At 42.2% G+C, this 21,052-nt stretch overlaps 1 protein-coding gene across 2 annotated transcripts in view; it reads left to right on the top strand.

The window, feature by feature from the left end:
• Positions 1 to 20,612, top strand: part of LOC120790544 (disks large homolog 1-like) — a 113,706-nt gene extending 93,094 nt beyond the window's left edge. The window contains exons 15-24 of one of the 2 annotated variants that reach the window (XM_040128176.1): positions 4,255 to 4,437; positions 7,520 to 7,583; positions 10,234 to 10,249; positions 12,332 to 12,373; positions 12,988 to 13,038; positions 14,128 to 14,229; positions 14,815 to 14,987; positions 15,161 to 15,270; positions 15,845 to 15,936; positions 16,858 to 16,970. In XM_040128176.1, the coding sequence (XP_039984110.1) occupies positions 4,255 to 4,437; positions 7,520 to 7,583; positions 10,234 to 10,249; positions 12,332 to 12,373; positions 12,988 to 13,038; positions 14,128 to 14,229; positions 14,815 to 14,987; positions 15,161 to 15,270; positions 15,845 to 15,936; positions 16,858 to 16,964 (940 nt within the window). In that variant the 3' untranslated portion in view covers positions 16,965 to 16,970. Of the gene's footprint in view, positions 1 to 4,254; positions 4,438 to 7,519; positions 7,584 to 10,233; positions 10,250 to 12,331; positions 12,374 to 12,987; positions 13,039 to 14,127; positions 14,230 to 14,814; positions 14,988 to 15,160; positions 15,271 to 15,844; positions 15,937 to 16,857 lie in introns of both variants that reach the window. The other variant, XM_040128174.1, reaches the window with a different exon arrangement.
• Positions 20,613 to 21,052: the final 440 nt, after the last annotated feature.

Here is a 21,052-nt window from a genome sequence, read left to right as displayed (position 1 = left end):
ACTGTCATATGTTAAGTTCCTGTATCCGGTTACTGCCCATAAATGACCAATCAGCAATGCAGACATTAAAGAAGTAGTCTCCCGACGGGCAGCTGATTGGTCAGGGCGAGGCTGTTGGTGCGTGACAGATTGGGGGTGTTCGGCGCTCTGGGCTGCTGTGTGTGTGTGTGTTCATGCATGTACATACACTATGTGTGTGTGTGGTGGGGTTTTTTGCACTATATGCACGTGTATAATATGTAAGACAGACTAACCTTTCCTCAGAGGAAATGTCACTGAAGCAAGGTGACGTACAGTATGTGTGACTGTCCTTTGTACGAAAGGTGTGTGTGTGTGTGTGTGTGTGTGTCTCCTCTGCCTTTATTCTTCTCTCCCATCCTCGATTTACATTCACACCATTGTGGTCCTATTTTAAACACAGTGCGTGGCTTGACAGCTTGGCACTGTAATTGTATATTTCACAGCACACCACCTTGGTTCACCTGGAAAGGCAGGGATGGCCACAAGACAAATGACAACAGGATAAAGTCCCATCGCCATTCGAACTAAACAGCATATTTTAGGTTCTCTGTAAAACATGTTTTAATACTCATATAAAAATTGAAACACAGATTTATTTATGCAGCTGCTATGTGTCCTCTTATACAGTAGGTTTGTACTTTTCTGCTGTCAAACAATTGAAAGTAAATAGGTCTATAATCCCAGCTTGTACGTAGTCAAGTCAGCTGTACCCCGCTGGTGTCCTTACAGCCTACGAGGGTCTGATCGAGAGAAGCATGACAAAACACTGATGCACTGGGGTTTGAGGGCCCGTACAGAGGCTCAGAGTCGTGCCTCGCTGGGCACTGAAAAAATGATACCAATCTCTGCTGTGCCGATCTCTGTTGCAGATATCAGTTTAAAAAGCATTTGAAATACCAAAGTGCTTCAGAACTCCAGCTTCTAGTAAAGTGAATAATATGGTTTCAAATTGCTCGAGGGCTTTTTTATATTTGAGTAAGTTGATTAAATAGTTTATATGGTAGGAGCAAATGTTAAACACACTACTAATGAAAGAGTCGTCACCATATTATAGTATAATATATCTATATATAGATATAGATATATATATATATATATATATATATAACACTATGTAAGTACAACTACTACAGCACGTCTGTCCATTTTGGAACAGGGATCTCTCCGATTTTGCTCTTTTTTTCGCCCCCGATCTGAATCGAAGGTGTTAGGACAGAGGTGCTCATGGGGTTGTAGAGATTTTAAAGCACATTAAGCCAAATTTGTGATTTGGGGCTTTCCATACAAAACTGACCTGACGTCCTCGTAATATACTGTGTGGTGTTAAATAGCACTATCATGCAGCCCTTTTTCGCCCTTTTTTTTTCACCCCTGAAATGAAGTACGCATATGCTGTAACGCTACGCGACCATTCAGCGAGACGCGCAACTACCACACAGTCCGAGCAGTGGCACACACCACTCACCGGATGTGACCGCCTCTTTCACTCACGCACTGCGCTAGCGGACTCACCACACGGGGATTGAAATAACTGTAATGCCGAGAACAGGTCATTGATTTAGAGCTACATGTACGTGGCTGCGGCCTCAATAATGCTCGGTGCAACCTGCTGGCCGCAACGTCATTTGGGACGTGTGGAGGAAAGGAAGGTTATTTACACGCTCACATCCGACGGCCGCCCTTTCCTCTGGAGCCACTGATGTAAACGCAGCCCTGCGCCTTATGTTTTGCAGCACGGACCCTCTCACCTTCCACCTGCTGGTTCTTTGGCTATTTTGGAACATTTCGACTTACTGCTGACGATGCGCGGTAATACTACAGGAATACCCCGCGCAGAGGTAAACTCTGCTGCTGGATGTGTAAACTCAGCACCTTGCGTAGTATTTAATGATTAGAGTTTCCACAGGCGTATCTCCACGGGTTAACAAACGCACACACTGGGATCCAAGCCAGTGTGTCCAAACGATTACACGCTGGCGTAGTTAATGTGTGTCCCTTAACTCAAGTAATTAGATTTCAGAGGCTCCCGCGTAGGAATTAAACCGAGTGTAACACTGAGGACCGGCGATTGATTCAGAGTTAGGTTTACATGCTGTGGCCTTAATAATACCACGCACCATCCATCAGTGTAACCTGCTGGCTGCAAAATCATTTAAATCATTTGGGATCCGCAGAACTGTTGAAGTGATTGTGCTCTTGATTATTTTCTACTGTGCTTCAGATTATCTTCTACAGTCGTTGACTCTGTGGAGTAGTGACATTGTGAAAGAGAGACAGACACCCTCACGCCCGAACAGCTGCCCTTTTACTGTGTGTATCCGGGGATCCACTGATGTAAACACAACCCTGCGCTTCATGTTTACAGTGTCTTGTAGCCTTTCAAATGCCATTTCTTTCTCTGGTATCTTTTACTATTTAATTTCTTATGATAACACAGAAACAGCTCTAAACGTCTCATCAGCTGCTGATACAGCAGACCTACTACCTGCTACTATTTTGTATGACCTGCTTATTGTCCAATATATGTTCTTCTTTTTACACATTTTCACTCGTAATTTCTCTTACAAGATCAGCATGCCACCCAAATTGTAGATAAAGAACATCTGGCGACACCTTATTTCATAGGCTCGTAAGGTTTCCAAATTATTTCTCATTTTCCTGGAAAGAGCCGTGTAAAATTTGTACTAATTAGAGGTAAAATAGAGAAGTGATCAGTTGGTTCACCTCCGGTTGGTTCCAGATGCTAATCAAGTGCAAGCTTGAGACTTTAATTAAGAGCTCAGCAGGTCAGCTGAGCATGAAAAAATGTGAAATACGTCTACAAACAAACATACGACTGAGCACGTATGAGGAATAGTTGCTGATAATAAATGAATCATGAATAAATATTCACTCTGGTTTAAATGGAGTACTTCCTTCTAAGGAATCCCTCTATAAAATCAATATTAACTCAACACAACTAGCTGAAGTAACTTAAATAACGGTGTCACAATCTTGACACTGTCGTCCCTGCAATTACCAAACTCTACATAGTTCCTTCGTGTAAACCTAAAACTTTTAGAAGTGATTAGGAAATGAAGGAGGCTTTGGGATAAACTCTTAGCGAGCATTCGTATAAACTCCACCTGATGTTTCCTGCTCATGCGCTAGCAGGCAGAGCTTCACCTGCCCTCTGATGACCGTAGGTCCCCTACTGCAGCAGTGACTGTGGCGCAGCTGCACCGCGGCTGCTCTTCACGTATCATCCCAGCTAATCTGTGACATCCCAACCCGTGCGGGGATTTGAAGTGTTGACCCTCCGGTCGTAAGGTCTCTTTTTGTCATGTCCAGGCCATTGTAATGGCGATTGACACATTTTACCGGCCAGATAAATATACTATGTCCCGTGTGGACATCTCGCTTTTATCATCTTTAATCTAACATCGATAAAAGATGAGTTGGTGTTTGGGTTTTTTTTGGTTTTTTTTGTACTTAGGCTCTGTGTTTCTTCCTCTCCGTCTGGTTCTCTGTCTTACTCTCGGTTTTTCCTTCTCTGTCTCTGTTCTGTTTTATTGATGAAGACAGTAGGGACTTTAGGGAATGCCTGTTATTTCAGCTCCAGTTCCTTTGCACGCACACACGCACACGCTCACGTGCACGCACACACACACACACACACACACACAGACGCACACATATTGCTGGCCTACTTTCTCAGGTCATTTCCCCCTGGACGGGTTTAGAGCTCTGTGGTCACGGAGACAGATCACCGTTCAGACACAACACGCACACTCACATTAACACTCGCGTAAACACACAACAGCAAACGTGTGTACGCAAGCAGACGGACACATACACAGACAGATGTGCGCGCACGCACACACACAGATGCATGTACACACTGACAAGGTCATAAATTAATAGTGCAGGAAAGCAGTCCTCGGCTATTTTGGCTCTTATTTACTACAACAGATCCCCTTCTTCTGTCTCGCTTTCTTCTTTTATCAGTTTATTTTATTTTTAAGTGTTTATGACGTCGTCAATAGTTGTGAGGGATCTATAAGGTGTCTTGATATAAAATGTGGTTTCATATTTAGACCAATGCAGAATAAAAGATATTTATTCATCAGTTTAACTAAACTATTGCTAATCTGTCTGTCTCTGCACTCTCTAGCAGACAGGATCGTCACACTGAAGTTGTGTCCATCTCTAAATGTACGTGTGTAACGTGAATGCGTTTTTCTCTGTCCTCAGAGCGTTGTTCGACTACGACGGAAGTGCGTCAGACCTGAGCGCGCCCAGTCAGGCCCTGCCGTTTCATTTCGGGGATATCCTCCACGTGAGCAGCGCTGGCGAAGAGGAGTGGTGGCCCGCCCGCCACCTCAGCCCCCCGCCCCCGAACTGCCCCGAAGTCGGGGTCATCCCCAGCCGCAGGAGGTCAGAGCTCAAAGGGTTTTCGGACGGGAGCGGGCGGTTGATCTAGTTCGGGGACGTGAGCTCAAGTCTGTCGCTACACTCACATGGCACCTAACATGTGGTCGCGTTAAAGCCACCAGTGCTATCCTTACTCTCGCCCGCTTCCACGCGGCTTCTGCTGTTCATATAGTCTTTCAGAAGCCCCACCTCCACCCCAGTATCCACCTGTAGTATCCACTCTACAGAGCTAAGGTAGTATCGTTGTGACCTGCTCCTGGCTGTTCAGGGTGGAGGTTGAGCATTAAAGAACAGCTTCACGAAAAAAATAAAAACAAAACAATAGTCAGGTGCTCATGTGAACAATTCACGTGCGTTCACACACTGATACACACATGGATGCTGTAAATCGTATCGAGGCATTATATCACGAGATATAACAAGTCCTGTTATATCCGTCTTGGGACGGAGGGACGTGGAAATCGACGGAGTGGAAGGACCGAAAGGCGAGGGAGCGTTAAAATGAAAGACAAAAAGTGAAAGAGGGAAGGAGGGATTAGAGGCAACAAGGATGAGTGGGAGTGAGCGAAGGGGACGTGGGAGGGATGGAGGTAGAGAATGCAGGGGTCTAGACGGTGGGGTATTAATAGACTGAGGTGTTAGAGGCTGGCTGAGAGAATCCGGGGTGTTAGAGGTCGGTGCATTAGGGCTAATCAAATAAATGTGTTATAGTGAAAGACTGTTGTAACTCTACCAACTGTGGACTGAGGTTTTAAAATATGAAGTATTAAAGAAGATATTGGAATGAATCCACCAGAGGTCTGGGGCTTAAAATACGGGATATTAGAACATTAATTGAATTATTAGAGGCTGGTGTAATTTGACATCTGGGATGAGGAATGTGGAGTTAAATAAGGACATTAGCAGCCAGGCTTTTGATATTTAACTCTTCTCTGATATCAACACATTTCCTGTCTGGTCTTCCTCTCCCTGTCTTCTCCTCTCCTCCTCTGTATGTTCCACCATAACCTCTTGTCCTCTTTTCTTTTCCTCTCCTCTCCTCCCCTCCTCCTTGACTCCTCTCTCCACCTCACCTCCTCTCCTGCTGCTCCCCCGTTCCCTCCTCCTCTTCCCCATCCTCTCCTCTCCCCCTCTTAATCCTCCTCCTTCCCTCCTCTCCACCTGTCCTACTACTCTCTTCCTCCTCCTCTCATTCTTCTCCTCCTCCTCTCATTCTTCTCCTCCTTCTCCTCTTCCACCTCTTCTCAAGTCCTCCTCTCCTCTCCTTACCTTGTCTCCTCCTCCTGCCATCTCACTACTCTTTCTTCTGTCTCTCCTGCCCCAGCCTTCTCTCTGCCTTCTTCCTTTCCTCCCCTCCTCTCCTTTCCACTCTCCTGCTCCTCTCCTCTTTCATCCCTCCACATCTCCTACTCTCCCTTGCTTATGTGCTCCTTTCCTCCTCCTGTCCTCTTTTCTTTTCCTCTCTCCCCCTCCTCTTTCACTCCACCTCTCCTCTTCTCCTGCTGCTCTCTTCCACCCTCTTCTTCTTCCCGTTTCTTTCCCACTCCTCCATCTGTCCTCTCCCTTCATCCTCTCATCCTCCAAACCTTCCTTCCTTCCTTCCTCCCTCCTCCACACCTCTTCTTCTCTCAACCCCCCTCTCATCATCTTATCAAGTAAAATAACTAATGGTTTTTTGCCCGGAAAGTACATTTTAATCATGTTTTTTCGGACAAAAGAGAAAAGACGACTAATGAAAGTCGGGGTTGAGACTGGAGAGAATAAGCAGAGCCAACTTATTTGCCAGTGCAGTAGTGTAAACGTGCTCTGGTGAACGAGTTGTTTGGTTGTAAAGTAAGTCTCTCAGAGCTGAGCTGTCATAAGGGATTAAAAGCGAAGCATGGTCTTCAGTCCATGCTTAAGACTAGTTTAGTAATTTATGCTCGCAGCCACAACGCTGCCGGTTTGTTTTTCTGACTGTTGTTTGGCTGTTTACACTTATTAGGAAGCAAAAAGCTGCATTACGTAGGACTTTTGTACAAAAACACATTTGACTTTTCAGCCTAAATTATAAAATGAGGTTTTCGAGAAAGAAACCGGTCCGTTAACTGAGACACTGGAGGTTCACCTCATTTGAAGTTGAAGCAGTGAATATGATCACCGGCAGGAAATGGACCTGCACAGGAAGTGACAAATCTAGATTTAAACTACAAAAATGTCTCCATGGCAGGAGCTCGAAAACTCTCTGTGAGGGGAAAAGATCTTCTATTCCATGGCTGACGTATTTTGCTCTTGTCTCTTGTCTATTGTACCTTTGTATTTGTTATTAGGTTATCACAGATTAGTTCATGCAGATATCGTGAACATGATATCTGCACTTTACTGTCAAGTTACATAATATCTGGTTATTAAATTCCACAAAATCCAATCGGATACCTCTCTCTGCACCTCAGAACTCCTGATAGTGATGCTCAGTAGATCCAAATGAGGTACAGTAGATCCAAAAAATATAGTAGGCTGCAAAGGAAATCTTTGAATAAAGGGATATTATGTGATATTTTGGCTTTGTTTGTATATTTTTAGATGAGAGAAGATCTGACATAATGGAAATGAGGTTAAATTAGTTCTACATACTTTAAAATGCACCTTTGGAGATTCCATGTGTACAGTTTTGATCTTTCAGACATAAAATAAGCTTCAGAGGGAAATCCCTTCACAAGCAGAGTCCAAACTCACCATTATTTTAGTGTGTACAAATAGAGCAGTGTTTCACAGGCTTAAAGCATGAAAAAACTCCTCTGAAGCGTGAAACAACGTCTTAATATTACAGGGAGGTCACATGATTGATCACTGATGTTTGTAAAATTTTTAAATGCAAATGTTCCTCTGTGCACCTGTAACTAACTACCATTACGTGTGCAAAGGAACTGCTACTTTAATCTTCCGCTGAAAGACAGAAACACAAACACAGATTCAGCGGAGCTAAATTTCTATCCCCGCTCTCTTATTCCTCTTCCCTACTGTCGCTTTCTCGTCCTGTCTTTGTTGGCACCTCTCCTCTCTCAGCATTTTTCTTAATGTTTTTTTTTTTCCTTCCTTCTTACAGGGCAGAGAAGACAGAGAGGTCGAGGTTAAAGACGGTCAGAGTGACAAGGTCCCAGGACAGATCGGTGAGTAGCGACTTGTCATGTAAACCCCAAAGTTAAGACAGGGTCATAGAAAGGGCTCTAACACTTCTGGGTTAATTACACAGAAACCACCAAACCAGTACTGCTCACTGATGATTTCGAAAGCAGCAATTCGTTACACCATCCAACAGGTGGGATAAGAGGATCACAAAACCCAGAAGGAGCAGAATAAGCCTCTGTCATGTTGCCTGTGGGCCCAGTTACAGACAAACGCTAAAAAACGCTAAAACGCTAAAAAATCTGCTGTTAGTTCTGGAAACCACCAACCACATCAACTGGCTCTGCAGTCTTGTCACCAACCCACGTTGTTTAAGAAAGCGGAGCGGTCAAGTCTTAAGAAATAAAAAGTCTCCCTTTTGGGCCATGACATTAGGACCAAAGGTTGATGCGGGAAAAATGAGGTTAAATCTTATTTATGAGAGTTTTCTCTTATTCCCTTTCTCCAAATACAGCTGTTTAAGGTCAGTGTTGACAAATGAATAAAAGTAGCGAACCACGTATCGTTCTCTTGCAATAACTACGATGCATTATCTAAAAGCAAACTGTCTAGCCACTTTAACTAACATGAAACATGAATACCATGTTAAACTTTTAATATCAGCCTTTCAGACACCTTCAGTTCTCAGATGAAAATTCAATGGGACTGTGTTGAGATGCTGTTAAAGCAGGTCCAGGAGGAGGTTTGACATCGTGTTATTTGGGTGTTTTTCCACCTGTCCACGTAACTCTCATAATTAACTTTATTAGTAATCATATTTAAGTTGTCTTACTATGAGATTAGAGGAACTAGTTAAATGAATATATACTTCACCTTTAATCCAATATCTTAAAGAGGTGATAACAAAATTAACACTCTGTTTGTTTGGTTATGGCAAGCCAAGATATTGGTATCGTACATTTTATTTGTGTTGTATGTTTTATCTGTCGTTTGATTGCAGTGTAGATATTTCTGGCATAACTCTACCTCCAAAGCGCATGAAGAAAATGAGATAAAAACTCCAGCAACACTAGTATAATGAACAACTGTACTTTGAGTAACTGAGCCATTTAGACTGAAACAAAATAGAATGTCAACCTAAAAAGAAAAAACAAAATAATTCAAGAAAATATAGGGATAGAATTGGAGCACAGGGCCAAAAGCAGCTAAATGGTTAATTGAGAGCAAGGGTAGACAGATTGGTTTATAGCACTGGTGAAAAACACAGAATGGGTAGCGCAGTAGCTAAAAGCAGCTTTAACAGAGACTTAAAAAAAAAACAACAGTCGATCTGTTGTTTCAGTAAATTACAAAACCCTGTAGCAGCCGTAGGAATTATGACACTTGGCCAACAGGAGCGCAGGAGGGAAGAGCTTGACGTTGTTAAAGAGCCTCAATGTCCACAGAGGGAGGAGGTCATGGTGGATGGATGGGCCATCTAAACATCCGAATTACAAACTTGTAATTTTCCCCCAAACCATGATGTTCCTCTGACCATAACTAAATACTTATTTTAACCCAAACCGCGATCCCTTTCTAATCCTGAGTCAGGGTCAGAAACCGCGTTGATTTTTTTATTAATTCTTTTTTTTTTTTTTTGCAGCCGGTTATGAAAGGCGCAGGAAAAATGATACGAGCATCAGATACGACCAGGGTCGGCCAAGCTAAGGTCAAGTTTGTACTGTAGATTCGACAACACGAATCTTCTTAGGACCAAGAGATCCTGAAAGTTATTAAAGAGTCGCAGAGGTGCCATTTGGCAAAGGAGGTGGTATTTTAAATCAATTCTTTGTTAGACTGAGCGCCAGTGCAAAAAAAAGCTTTTCAGAGAGACCTACAGATAAATACAAAAGGTAATTGCTGCTGATAGTGAGATAGTTACTCCTCATTCATATTACTCATTTTAATCATCTTTTTTATGGGGAATGACCTGTTAGTCACAAGTCACTACCGTCACATTTCTGGCATCACCATGATATTCAGAAATGTGCTTTTGTTTGTAATGAACGCTAGATTTTAAAAGATCCGCCTCAACGACTGTTTTCACCCCTGGTTACTAGGAAAAGTGTGTTTGGGTTAACTATTGATTAAAGACGAATTAAAAGTAAGACAAACCAGCATTTCATTACTTTGATATTTGTGATCTAGAAAAGTTCCTCCCTGAGTTCACGTGCGAGGCGACGGCGTGACTTTAGTCACACTTCGCCCCGCGTGATGATGAGCGCACACGACACACGAGTCTGACACAAGCCACCGATATCACTGTGCTGTCAGCTCGCGCTCCGTTTCCCTCGCACCGTGTGTGTCAGCAACTCAGCACGGTGAAGAGCTGATAATTAAAAATGATCACACACACACACACACGTACTCCCACATGCTGTATCCCCTGGCACAATGCCTTGAGAACTCAGAAATTAGTCTTGCTCACTCCAACTGTGTGTGTGTGTGTGTGTGTGTGTGTGTGTGTGTGTGTGTGTGTGTGTGTGTGTGTGTGTGTGTGTGTGTGTGTGTGTGTGTGTGTGTGTGTGTGAGGAATAGAGAGCCCATGAGCCTTCAAATAGGGCTTCTGCTGATAACAGTCAAGATGTTATGATCATCATGGGTATGATGATTAATGCTCTCTCTCTCTCTCTCTCTCTCTCTCTCTCTCTGCAGGATCAGGATGATAAAGGTAGGTATTCTCCCCATCGGTGACACCTGCTGGTCCGTATATGTAACTCCAGCTCCCTGGCATAAACCTGTCTCACGCTACTGTGCAGTGTTCATTTCACCTCCTCCCTGATCCCCCCTATAGATCCTCCTCCAAATTTTCTCCTCCTCGGTCCATGAGGTCCCTGTCGAGGACAGTTCAGTCCAAATCGGTTCATCATTCTGACATCAGGTGGGCTTTCGACTGCTGCCGCTGACACACAACGAGGGCAGCCGTAAGTCGGCGACCGGAAGCATGGTAGTTAGTTTTAACTGGAACCTGTCAGAGAAACTCTGCAATGGTCCACAAAACCAACACGCCTCACTGTGGAATCCACAGTCCTCATCCTGCGCACAGATGTATTCAGGACTTTATCTGCAGCTGGTAGGAGGCTTCGGTAGTAATCAAATCGAGTGAAAACTTGGTTTTTATTATTGATTTCCCTCTTTGTGTATCCACGGACAGGGTTTTCTGCGTTGCCTCATACTGACTTGAGATTAAATTTTGAATGCGTTTTCAGCTCAGAATGAGCACTGCGGATTTTGCCCCCGATCACTTCCACTGAAACCGCATCATGAGGGGGATCTCGTTATGACCAGCGTGAGGAGGAGGAGGAATGATCACGGCAAGCGAAACCTGTTTCAGCGTTCACATGCGTGCCTTACTGTCGTTTTGAGACAGACTTTTAAAAATCGTGAGCCTGCCCTTTAAATAGAAGGGCGTTGGGGTAAAATAAAAATCCAACGGAAGTATTATCGGGCACATGTGCATGCAAGTATCTAAAGTAAAAGTACTCATGCAGCCAAAGAGGTTATGTCAGTGTTAACATTGTTATATATGATATGTTTGGATTATTATGATAGATGCAGTGGCAGCAGCATTTTAATACCGTGGCAGGCTGTGATAGAGCTCATTTTTTCTCATTTTATAGACTGTTGGGTGATTTAATTTACTTTATAGCAATGCCCTGCATTTTACATGCTCATTATGGGTTTTTAATTTATAATGTAGTGGAGGAAAAGAAGTAATAATAAAAACCTCTGGGAGGTCCGCCTTGCACACAGCACTCACCCACTTATTTCCACATAAAGTGAGGTTCGGACTTCTTTCGCAGTTCCCCATTAGCCCCCTTAGTTCTAGTTAATGGAAATCTTAACGCGGCATCTTTCCTGACCAGGCATCTTTCCTGAGTCGTAACACTGTTCACCGCCGCCTGTCACGAGGCACTCTGTCCATTTTACACGTGAAATTCAGTTTACTAGTCATGAGCGATACCGCTCAGTCTGAAAACAGTGGTCTGATGTCTTCTGTGGTTCCGGGGGAGCTTTCCAAAGTTTGAAAAAGTTGCAGTTTTTCTGGCAATATCATCAGGGTTGTCTCAGTTTGCACTTGAGACTTATTGTAGGTGTGGGTTTGAAAGAAGCGGCCGTTCAGGAGGCGGGGACAAAAGCCAAATAAAAGACACTATTGTTCTGTATTATGGGACACTGTGGGGATCCGGTGTTTTCAGAGCTTTACCCAAAACTAGAAATTAAAAGTCCGAATGTCTGGACCTCTGCTGCTTCCACTTTGACCCCAAGTTTCTCCCAAGTCCCCCGACTTTATGGAAGTGCAACACTAGATTTCCGGAGTACCCCTTTAACACTTCTCCTTTAATACACCGGAAGAAGTCATATATTTCAAGCCCAAACGGGCTGTTTTTCAGTGGGATCTTCTGGACACTGTTGTACCTTTCCTAATGTAACATTTTAAAGACATTTTAAAGAAAGCAGTTAACTGTGTTTTCTTTTGTAGGCTGTAATGTGCAGGTGTCCACATAGTTTTGGCCATGCCTCCCAGGTTTTGGTAGGGATTCTACAAAGCATACAATGGATAAATGAATATAGAAAATGGATGGAATGATATTGTGCAGCTGACTGTGTTTTTTGTGTGTGTGTGTGTGTGTCAGTGAGTGTGTGATACAGAAAGAATGGAAGTGTAATGTGTGTGTGTGTGTTTGTTTGTTTGTATCTGTGTGTTTGTATGTGTGTGTGTTGCTGACTCTGACCTGTCTTGTCCTTCCAGAGCTGGTAACCTCTGGCACCAGCGATAGTGAGAGTAGTTCCTGTAAGTCTAGACCCTCCTCTGTCTTTCTTTCTTTTCCTCTCTCACTCTCTCTCCCTGCCACTGCTCATTCTACCTCTTCTTTATTTTTTTAACTTTTGTTTCAAAACTCAGCCACCTGATGTAGCTGCTTGTGTGTGTGTGTGTGTGTGTGTATGTGTGTTTCTCTGTGTCCCTCTGGGAGTGTCATGCATATACATGCGTGTATTGTTGTGTGTTGTTATTCTTTTTTTTCGTGCATGTGTGTGTGTGTGTGTGTGTGTGTGTGTGTGTGTGTGTGTGTGTGTGTGTGTGTGTGTGTGTGTGTGTGTGTGTGTTTCTCTGTGTCCCTCTGGGAGTGTCATGCATACATGCACATGTGTATTTGTGTTGTGCGGTTATTCTGTTTTTACGTGCATGTGTGTGTGTGTCTGTGTGTGTGTGTGTGTGTGTGTGTGTGTGTGTGTGTGTGTGTGTGTGTGTGTGTGTGTGGGCAAGTTACCTTTCTCTGCTCCGGTTTTCCAGAGCTGTTGAAGAAGTCTAGTCAAAAGCAGCAAAGGATGAGGGTGTGTTTTGATGTCAGTAATCCCATCCAGTGTGCCTCTAAATGTGTCCATCATTTCTGTTTGTCCAATCAGACGGCCAGGAGGAGACCTTCCTCACCTACCAACCTGTCATGCAGCAGGAAGGTCAGCGCTTAACTCTCTATCATTTTATTTTACTTTCTCAAGGTTTGTTTGTTTCCCTTTATGTTATCCAGCCTTTGGAAGTAAAGACAAAATAACAGAAGACGCTCACCAACATACTGCACTGTACATGGATGTTAATAAAAACACAACATACCTGCAGCTATATATGTAAATTCTCCTTTAATTTTTGTAATAAAAATCACCGATAGGGTCATAAGAGCATGGATACAGACAGTGTGAAACTTACCTACAATTTCTCTAGAAACCAGTGATTACATTAGCCAGCCAAACTTCATTCAAACGGACAGAAAAGTATTATAAAATGTGGTGGAGTTTATGTATTAGAAACTTTTCCCAAGGTACCAAATCGATCTATCAATCAGTGTAAACATGATATATGGAGAATACATGTGACAGTTACATGGTTTAATCAACTTTAAACTCGCATTCATTACATTTTTTTTTGGGCTCCTGGGAGCAGCAGAAACAAGCTGTACACGCAACACTGACTTATCATCAGCATGTAAGCAACCACATGTCAGTTTACACATCTAGCAGACAAGAAGCAGCATTAGCATTAATTTAGAGTCGTGTTTCTGTCCACCTGATGAATGTATGTCCAATATTTAATCTCCTTTTAGCTTTCCGTCTCCGCCAACTCCTGAGGAAAATATCTGGCTCTTTAGCTGCTAAATGGGTAAACTTTGTCTGTGTACTGTTCGGTACTGAGGCAGGTAGCGTATGGTGGGTTTATCATAGTTTTGTCACTGAAAACAGCTGATGGGAGCAGTGAGAGTTAACCAAAACACTAAAGTTGAGGGCTGTAAAACCAAAACAACTAGCTAAAAGACGCTTGAAGGGTGAGGGGCTCCGCAGAGTTGGATGATAATTCTTAGTGGATTTGTCACTATGAGCAGTACCTTTCAAGTTACACAATAATTTGACCCGTCATTAATATAGAAATATAATCAGTGTGGCTTTAAAGCTACTGAAAAAGAATTAAAAGGAGAAAAGTGTTGCCATTGGTTAACTGAGCTTACTGTGTGTCTTTGTATGTGCATTGATGTGGTTCCGTTTTCCGTTTTTTAGTTAATTACACACGGCCAGTCATCGTGCTTGGACCAATGAAAGATCGCATCAACGATGACCTCATCTCTGAGTTCCCTGATAAGTTTGGCTCCTGCGTCCCGCGTGAGTTTCTTAACTTCTTGATAAATCCCAGGAGTGACTTTTAAAACACAGAAACTTTGCATATAAGGTCACCTCGACCGTCAATCACATTATGAAAACTATTAAACCATGTTCATGATGCTGTACCCTACCATGATGTCAGGTTTTTGTTGTATAGATCTGGGCACATTTTTGTGAACTCACTTACCTCACCCTATATGCTGATGGGTTTTTTCTTTTGAGATATTATTAAAAAAAAATATGTAGTAAAACAATTGAAAAAGGGTTGGATATAAAGATGCATTTATAATTTTTATCAATTTATTGTTATTTATTGGATTTTTTTGATTTTTTTTTTTTATAGGGAAAATTACATAGCTTCGACCAAATACCACATAACTTAAAGCCTAATTTAGTTTTTGAAACCTGTCGATAGTTGGGCCTTTATACCAATACATACAGTTTGACACATAAAAGCACCGCACAAAATCCCAAATTAGTAATGAAATAAAGTGCCTTAAAAAAAATAACAGACGGGACCTGATAGGATATGTGATATTTATTTTTAAATAATGCCCCGGTCTGTATAAAACCTCTGATCCTCAGACACAACGCGGCCGCGACGAGACTACGAGGTGGACGGCAGAGATTACCACTTCATGTCCTCCAGAGAGCTCATGGAGCGAGAGATCCAGGAGCATAAATTCATTGAGGCCGGACAGTATAACAACCATCTGTACGGAACCAGCATACAGTCTGTCAGAGAAGTCGCCGACAAGGTGAGACACTGAGAGACATTATGCGTGGAAGAGAGAGTATGTGGAGAGAGGGCAAATAACACAAAGGACAGAGGAAACAGGATGAAACAGGGATCGATAGAGGACTGAATACACAGCGTTGTCTAATTCCCTCTCCCTCTCTCTCTCCGTGTGACTCAATGTCTCTCTACCAGGGTAAACACTGTATACTGGATGTATCGGGGAATGCGATAAAGCGTCTCCAGATGGCAGGCCTCCATCCCATCGCTATCTTTATTAGCCCACGCAGTGTCGACAACATCCTGTAAGTAACAGTTTCCAAGGTTAAGAATTAAACCTTCAAGCTCAAAATCCCGCATGTGACATTGGAAATATCCTCTAAATAATATCGTATCACGCAAGTTAAGCACCATCCAGTAAGGTGGTAACATGTGCTATATGTATGATGAACATCAAATGTTCAGATGAACAACATACACGAGTATATGTGTACATGGAGGTGGAAGTAAGATACGGCTGTAAGGATCCGTAAGTAAAAATCCCAACATCCTTTACGCAACCTAAACTGCAAATAGCACAGACACCTGTGAGTAACATTTACAAAATTTTGGAAGTTTCATTAATAACATCTTTCTTATTAATCGCATTATTAAGGAGTTGGAATTGACAAATATTTTTCTTTACTGTCCTACTATCTTGTCATACTGCAAGATGACCTCTTAAATATCATCATGCCATGTGGCCACCGCTGAACTTCACCCTGAGGTCACCGAGGTTTCCGAGGGGTTCATATTCGCGGAAGAGACGTCTTAAAATCTTGCTCTGCGACTTTACGCGGAGTCGCGGCTCCCATTTGTAACTCTCGTCTGTCTCTCCAGGGAGATGAACAAGCGTTTCACCGAGGAGCAGGCGAGGAAGACCTACGACAGAGCTGTCAAACTGGAGCAGGAGTTCACAGAGTACTTCACTGGTTAGTTGCTAGCAGGCGGACGCACGCACTGTACCGCTCTAGGAATCGTTCATTTGGACCGCAGACCTTTGTATAACATTAACATGGCGAAATCATGTCACCTCAATGTTATTTCACTGAAAGTCGATAAACGAGGACATTGAAGCCTCCCTCAAAATTTTACAACATTAGTAAGTATAACAATTTTACGAAAAGTTAGCAAGACACAACCAGAGGCAATTCAGAAGGCTGAACAATACATTTTCACAAGCCAGACGTGACTGGTTCAAGAATTTTTTAATTTTCAGATACTTTTTGATGAATTTTAAAAATCTCTAATGACAAAAAAAAAAAAAATGGGACCCATTCAACTTTTAAAAATAGGACATAAGAAGTTGCTAGATCTTTCTGGTTAATCCAACAGTGCTACGCTTTAGCTGTTGGAGTCTGAAGTGTGCCAGCGTTTTATGAGATGGCGATACAGTTTTTTTCCATTTGAGCAGTGTAAAGCAGACCCCAACTATCGCTTGGTTAGCGGGGATCTTTAAACAATAACTGCGTTTTTGGCCACTTGGGGGCAGCAGAAGCAAGTTGTGATCATATCACATTGACATATCACCTTTTAAACTGGTATGATGAACCTAGCAAACAGCTGCTTATTTACACTTCTAGCAGTTACAGAGCAACATTATCATTCATCTGGTCGTGCTTCTGGCTACCTGATGATGGTCACTCTTTTTTTAGTTCTGTTTTTGGTCTCCACCAACTCCCGAGGGAAATATCTGTCTCTTCAGCTGCTAAATGCTCCACTATTTTCACCAGCCAGTCGCAAACTGTGTCTTAGGTTACAGGCAGTATGTTTTGGTAAATGCTCTTAGGCGAGGAGTTAAGAAATCTTTTGGTCTTTAATTTCTCTCTCTCTCTCTCTCTCTCTGTCTTTAGCTAGAGTCCAGGGCTCGTCTCTAGAGGAAGTGTACTCGCAGGTGAAGCAGATCATTGAGGAGCAGTCTGGTCCTTACATCTGGGTACCCACCAAGGAGCGACTCTGAATAAACGCACGCAAACCACATGATCACACATACACACATCACTCTTTCTATACTTCCTACTTCTCTAATTTTCTATTATCAGCCTGCTTCCTCTCTCTCTCTCTCTCTCTTTCACTTACAGAAACATCACTACAAATGCGCACGCACACACACACACACACACACACACACATTTACACAAGCACATAAAATGAGGCTGGGACTATCTGGGACTGCTACTTCCTGAAGAGGGAGGAGCTCATGTCTGTCCAGCAGCCTATTGGTGGATCTTCCGACAGCTCAGTTCCTTAATGTTTAAGGAGGTGGTTCAAATCAAGGCGACATGTACCATTATCTGATTTGATTTCATTATTGTTGTTCTTATTGTTGTTGTTGTTGTTGTTTTCATATTAATGAAGGGTAATGCATTCATGTATGGGTTTGTAATGATAATATTGTCACCAAGAGGCAGACTTTTGCACGCTGTAGCTTTAAGAGCATGTTTTTGGGACAAAATCTTGATCTTCTTCCCTGTCTGTCTGTCCTTCTTTCCTCATGGCATCGCTCCCGATTAGAGTTTCTCTCTCATTGTGTGTCTTTTTCTATCTTTCTGTCTCTCATGTCCCAACCCCAGCTCCATCCTCTCCTCTTCAGACTGTCTAAAGACTTTCGATGTGAGGGGAAATCTTTATAATGTGCCCCAAAATATTGGTATCAAGGGCCGAAATGAAACTATAGTACAACTACTGTTTAGAGATGCAGCAAGAAAATATATCAGAGGTAATTTAGGATTTCTACAATTTAGACGCTTTTTACTATTTCTTGTAACAAGCAGAAAACTAAATTAGATTGCATTAATATAAATGAAGTATAGTGTGTCCTGTCACCAGTTTGTTTTTGTAAAGCCAAAAAAAGAAATGACTACATCAGCCTGATAATGGTGGTAGAGTCCAGCTGGAGCCCTGAGCCCATATTTATCAACTTTCTGAGAATTACACTTAAGAACTGCTGTGAGAACCAATTAAAGAATAAGAAATTAATTCTCTACAAGTAAAGATTAGGGCACATTTATCAATTTACCAGGAGTAAGCTTTAAGAGCAGCTCTCAAGTGATCACATGATTAATCACATAAATACTCAGAGACAAAGATTTACAATGAAAAATAACTGACATTTCACTCAGTGATATGTTTTTCTGCAAAAACATGTCATTTTATCCTTCCGATCCTTAATATCTATAATAGCAGTTTAACTGTGAGATTAACAACAATCCAAAATATCTTTTATGTGTAGATATAAAAACATGGACAAAATAAAAGGAAATTGGCTGTGATGGAAAACCAAAGAGACCCAAACTGGAGAAGGGAGGAGTTCTGCAGCTGGTAGATGATTGACAAAAAAGAGTTAATAATTAGAATTTAGTGTCAGACTGACAGGTGGAGATTGATTGCAGTTTCATTCCTGCTGTCTCCACCCCTGCCTGATAAATGTCGAAAAAGAAGAGGAAGAAAAAGTGGTGAAATTCCTATTAAACGTTCAAATCGAGTTCAAATAACAGACCAAAACTACCCTGCTCTGAATAAAAACATGTTGCTTCAACTAACATATTGCTCATCATGACCAATAATGTTTCATACAATCCCTCCAGAAACAATTGCATTTAAGAGTCATGTCAAAGGAAATTAATTTTTAAGATTGGCGGCATCAAAGTGAATCATTTTTACTTTTATCGTTAACGTTTTACTTTTAGCTGTGTGATAAATACGGGCCCAGATCCTCCGTTTAAAAAAACTTGGGCCTGTATCCCTCAAGTCTTCATCCCACAAGGGTTTCCCTGCCTCTCCTCCCTCCTCCTCTTCCTCCCTGTCTCACGCCTTCATTTCCCTTCTCCTCTCCACACTCGCCATGGGACATTAATTGAGCGTTAAACAGTGTATCATCTTCTTCATCAACACTATCATCGCAATCATAATCATCAGCATCGTTGTTATAGCTTTCCCTCTTACTGTAGTTGCACTAATGAGGGGGCTGGTTTCTTAAAAGCATCTTAGAGTGACAGAGCTGAAAACGTCCAAGTGTTTCTGGTATTCATGGGTATGCGAGTGGCATTCGTGAAAGCAGCACACAGTACTTTACCTCGTGATTCGGTCAAATCGTGCTCCCTACACAAACCTTTGGGGAAAAAAATGTTATTTTTTTACCCATTAAACTACCATTTAATTCCAGTATTTCCACAAAATGCACCGACCATTACTATGGACTTAACGGTGCGCTGTGGAGTTTTTGACCACAAACTCTAAAATGCAGTGGAACTCACAAACAGTGTTTTATTTTGAGGCAACGTTTCCCAGTTTCTAGGTGCTACAACATGCAAGTTTTCGGTACAAGTAGCCTATCGATGCCGGCTCTGTGAGTCATGTGACCGTTGCTTTTGCACATCTGTTGGCTGTGTTCCTCTTTGATGCTCATAGCAGAGACTGAGGTGAAGCCAAGCCTCACTTCACAACAAGTTACGGAATATATTCAACTTTACTTGCAGTGAACATTAAAAAGAAAAGAAAAAAAATCCTCGCCTCGTTGTGCAACAGTAAAACGCAGGCCTGAGTTGAAACCTAGCCTGAAAACGACTTTCCTTGGCTTTATCATTTTCAGCACTGCAGCTGTTTTATTATGTCCTTTTCATCTGGCCAATTTACATGTTGTGCTAAATAACTTCTGGTGGCCTGAATGGTGTTTTGCAGAAATGTTTCTGACAGTGGGTCCCTGTTTTCTCTGCGTCTTGCTGTTGGTTTCACGCTGTATCGCTGATCGACGGTCGGTGGCGAGAGCAGCGGCGAATGTCAACACAACTTCTGTTTGTTTACATGAAAACTCCACAGGGCATCCTTAATGTAAAATTCCAGTGAAGGAGAAAGATGGATTGTCACAGTCTTTGGAAATCGGGCAAGCATTTTATCTTTCCAGCCCCAAACGGCAGAAAAACACCGTTAAGTGACTAGCCGGTGAAGATGGTGGAGACCAAAAACAGAGCTAAAAGAGAGAGAAGTCACAAATGGGGCTAAACTGAAACGAATGACAGTAATCTCTCTCGTCAAGTGTAACATTCGAGATACCGAGATGCTTTTGGTGACGCAGCCCCTGTATGGACCTTGTCAGCCAGCCACTTCCCATCTCCACCCTCAACCCCGAGGCGACTCCTCCAAGCTGACTGGAGACCAGAGATGTACAGAGAGACAGTTCTGTCAGCAGAGTAGCTCTTAGGCCCAAGTAATAAATAGTTTTGACCACATGTGTTTTGAAAGCTTTAATATCTCCTCACAGAATTTCCATCTATAGTCCTCCGTACCAATCACGTAGATCAGTGGTGTTTGTCAGTTGATAGAACCGGACTCTCTGTATGACTCTGGCTGTGTGTTTTGGCCAGGGGACCATGCCACTGTCTGTTAGAGTAAAGCACTGATGCAAAGAATCTATTACAGAGATGGATCTATATCTAACATATTATAATATTTATCCCTACTCTAACTGCCTATTTTGGTACAAAACAATTAAATAAATAAAGTCTTTATTGAGATTTACTGAAATCCCTCGACCGACGACCAGAGATGATTTTTTTCTTTTTGCATTGTGGAATGTGTATGAATGTGAATATGATATAATAACTGTAAATACGAATATATTTTCCTTTACTTTCACCTCTACTGCGGGTCTGTAGTGGTCTGTATCGATGTTTAATATGGTTCCCTTCAGCTGTGACACCCAGCTTCTTTTGCAAGGTTGAGTTTCCACGCCAAAGCTTCAGGCTTAAAGGGGGTCAACTGGCTTATGCTAATTTAATAGAAAAAGGTATTTAAGAATCTCCAGCTGTAGAGCATATTAATGGACATGATATCATAAAATAACTGACACCAAGTTACAAACTTTATAGAACTAACCTCTAAACTTTACAAATTTATTTTATCTTACAAATCACCTTTTCAACCAAATAGAGGAAAAGTTTACTCATCTCTGTAACTATCGCCATGAAAACAATTCTTCTAAACTGGAAAACTAAGAATTCACTGCGAATGCTTGACACAACTTTAGTGGAACACCAATCATAGCAAAGC

Source organism: Xiphias gladius, chromosome 6 (genome assembly GCF_016859285.1).
Source record: "Xiphias gladius isolate SHS-SW01 ecotype Sanya breed wild chromosome 6, ASM1685928v1, whole genome shotgun sequence".
NCBI classification, from domain to species: Eukaryota; Metazoa; Chordata; class Actinopteri; order Istiophoriformes; family Xiphiidae; genus Xiphias; species Xiphias gladius.
The sequence above is the reverse complement of the archived record's forward strand: the minus strand, read 5'-3'. Positions and strand labels throughout refer to the sequence as shown.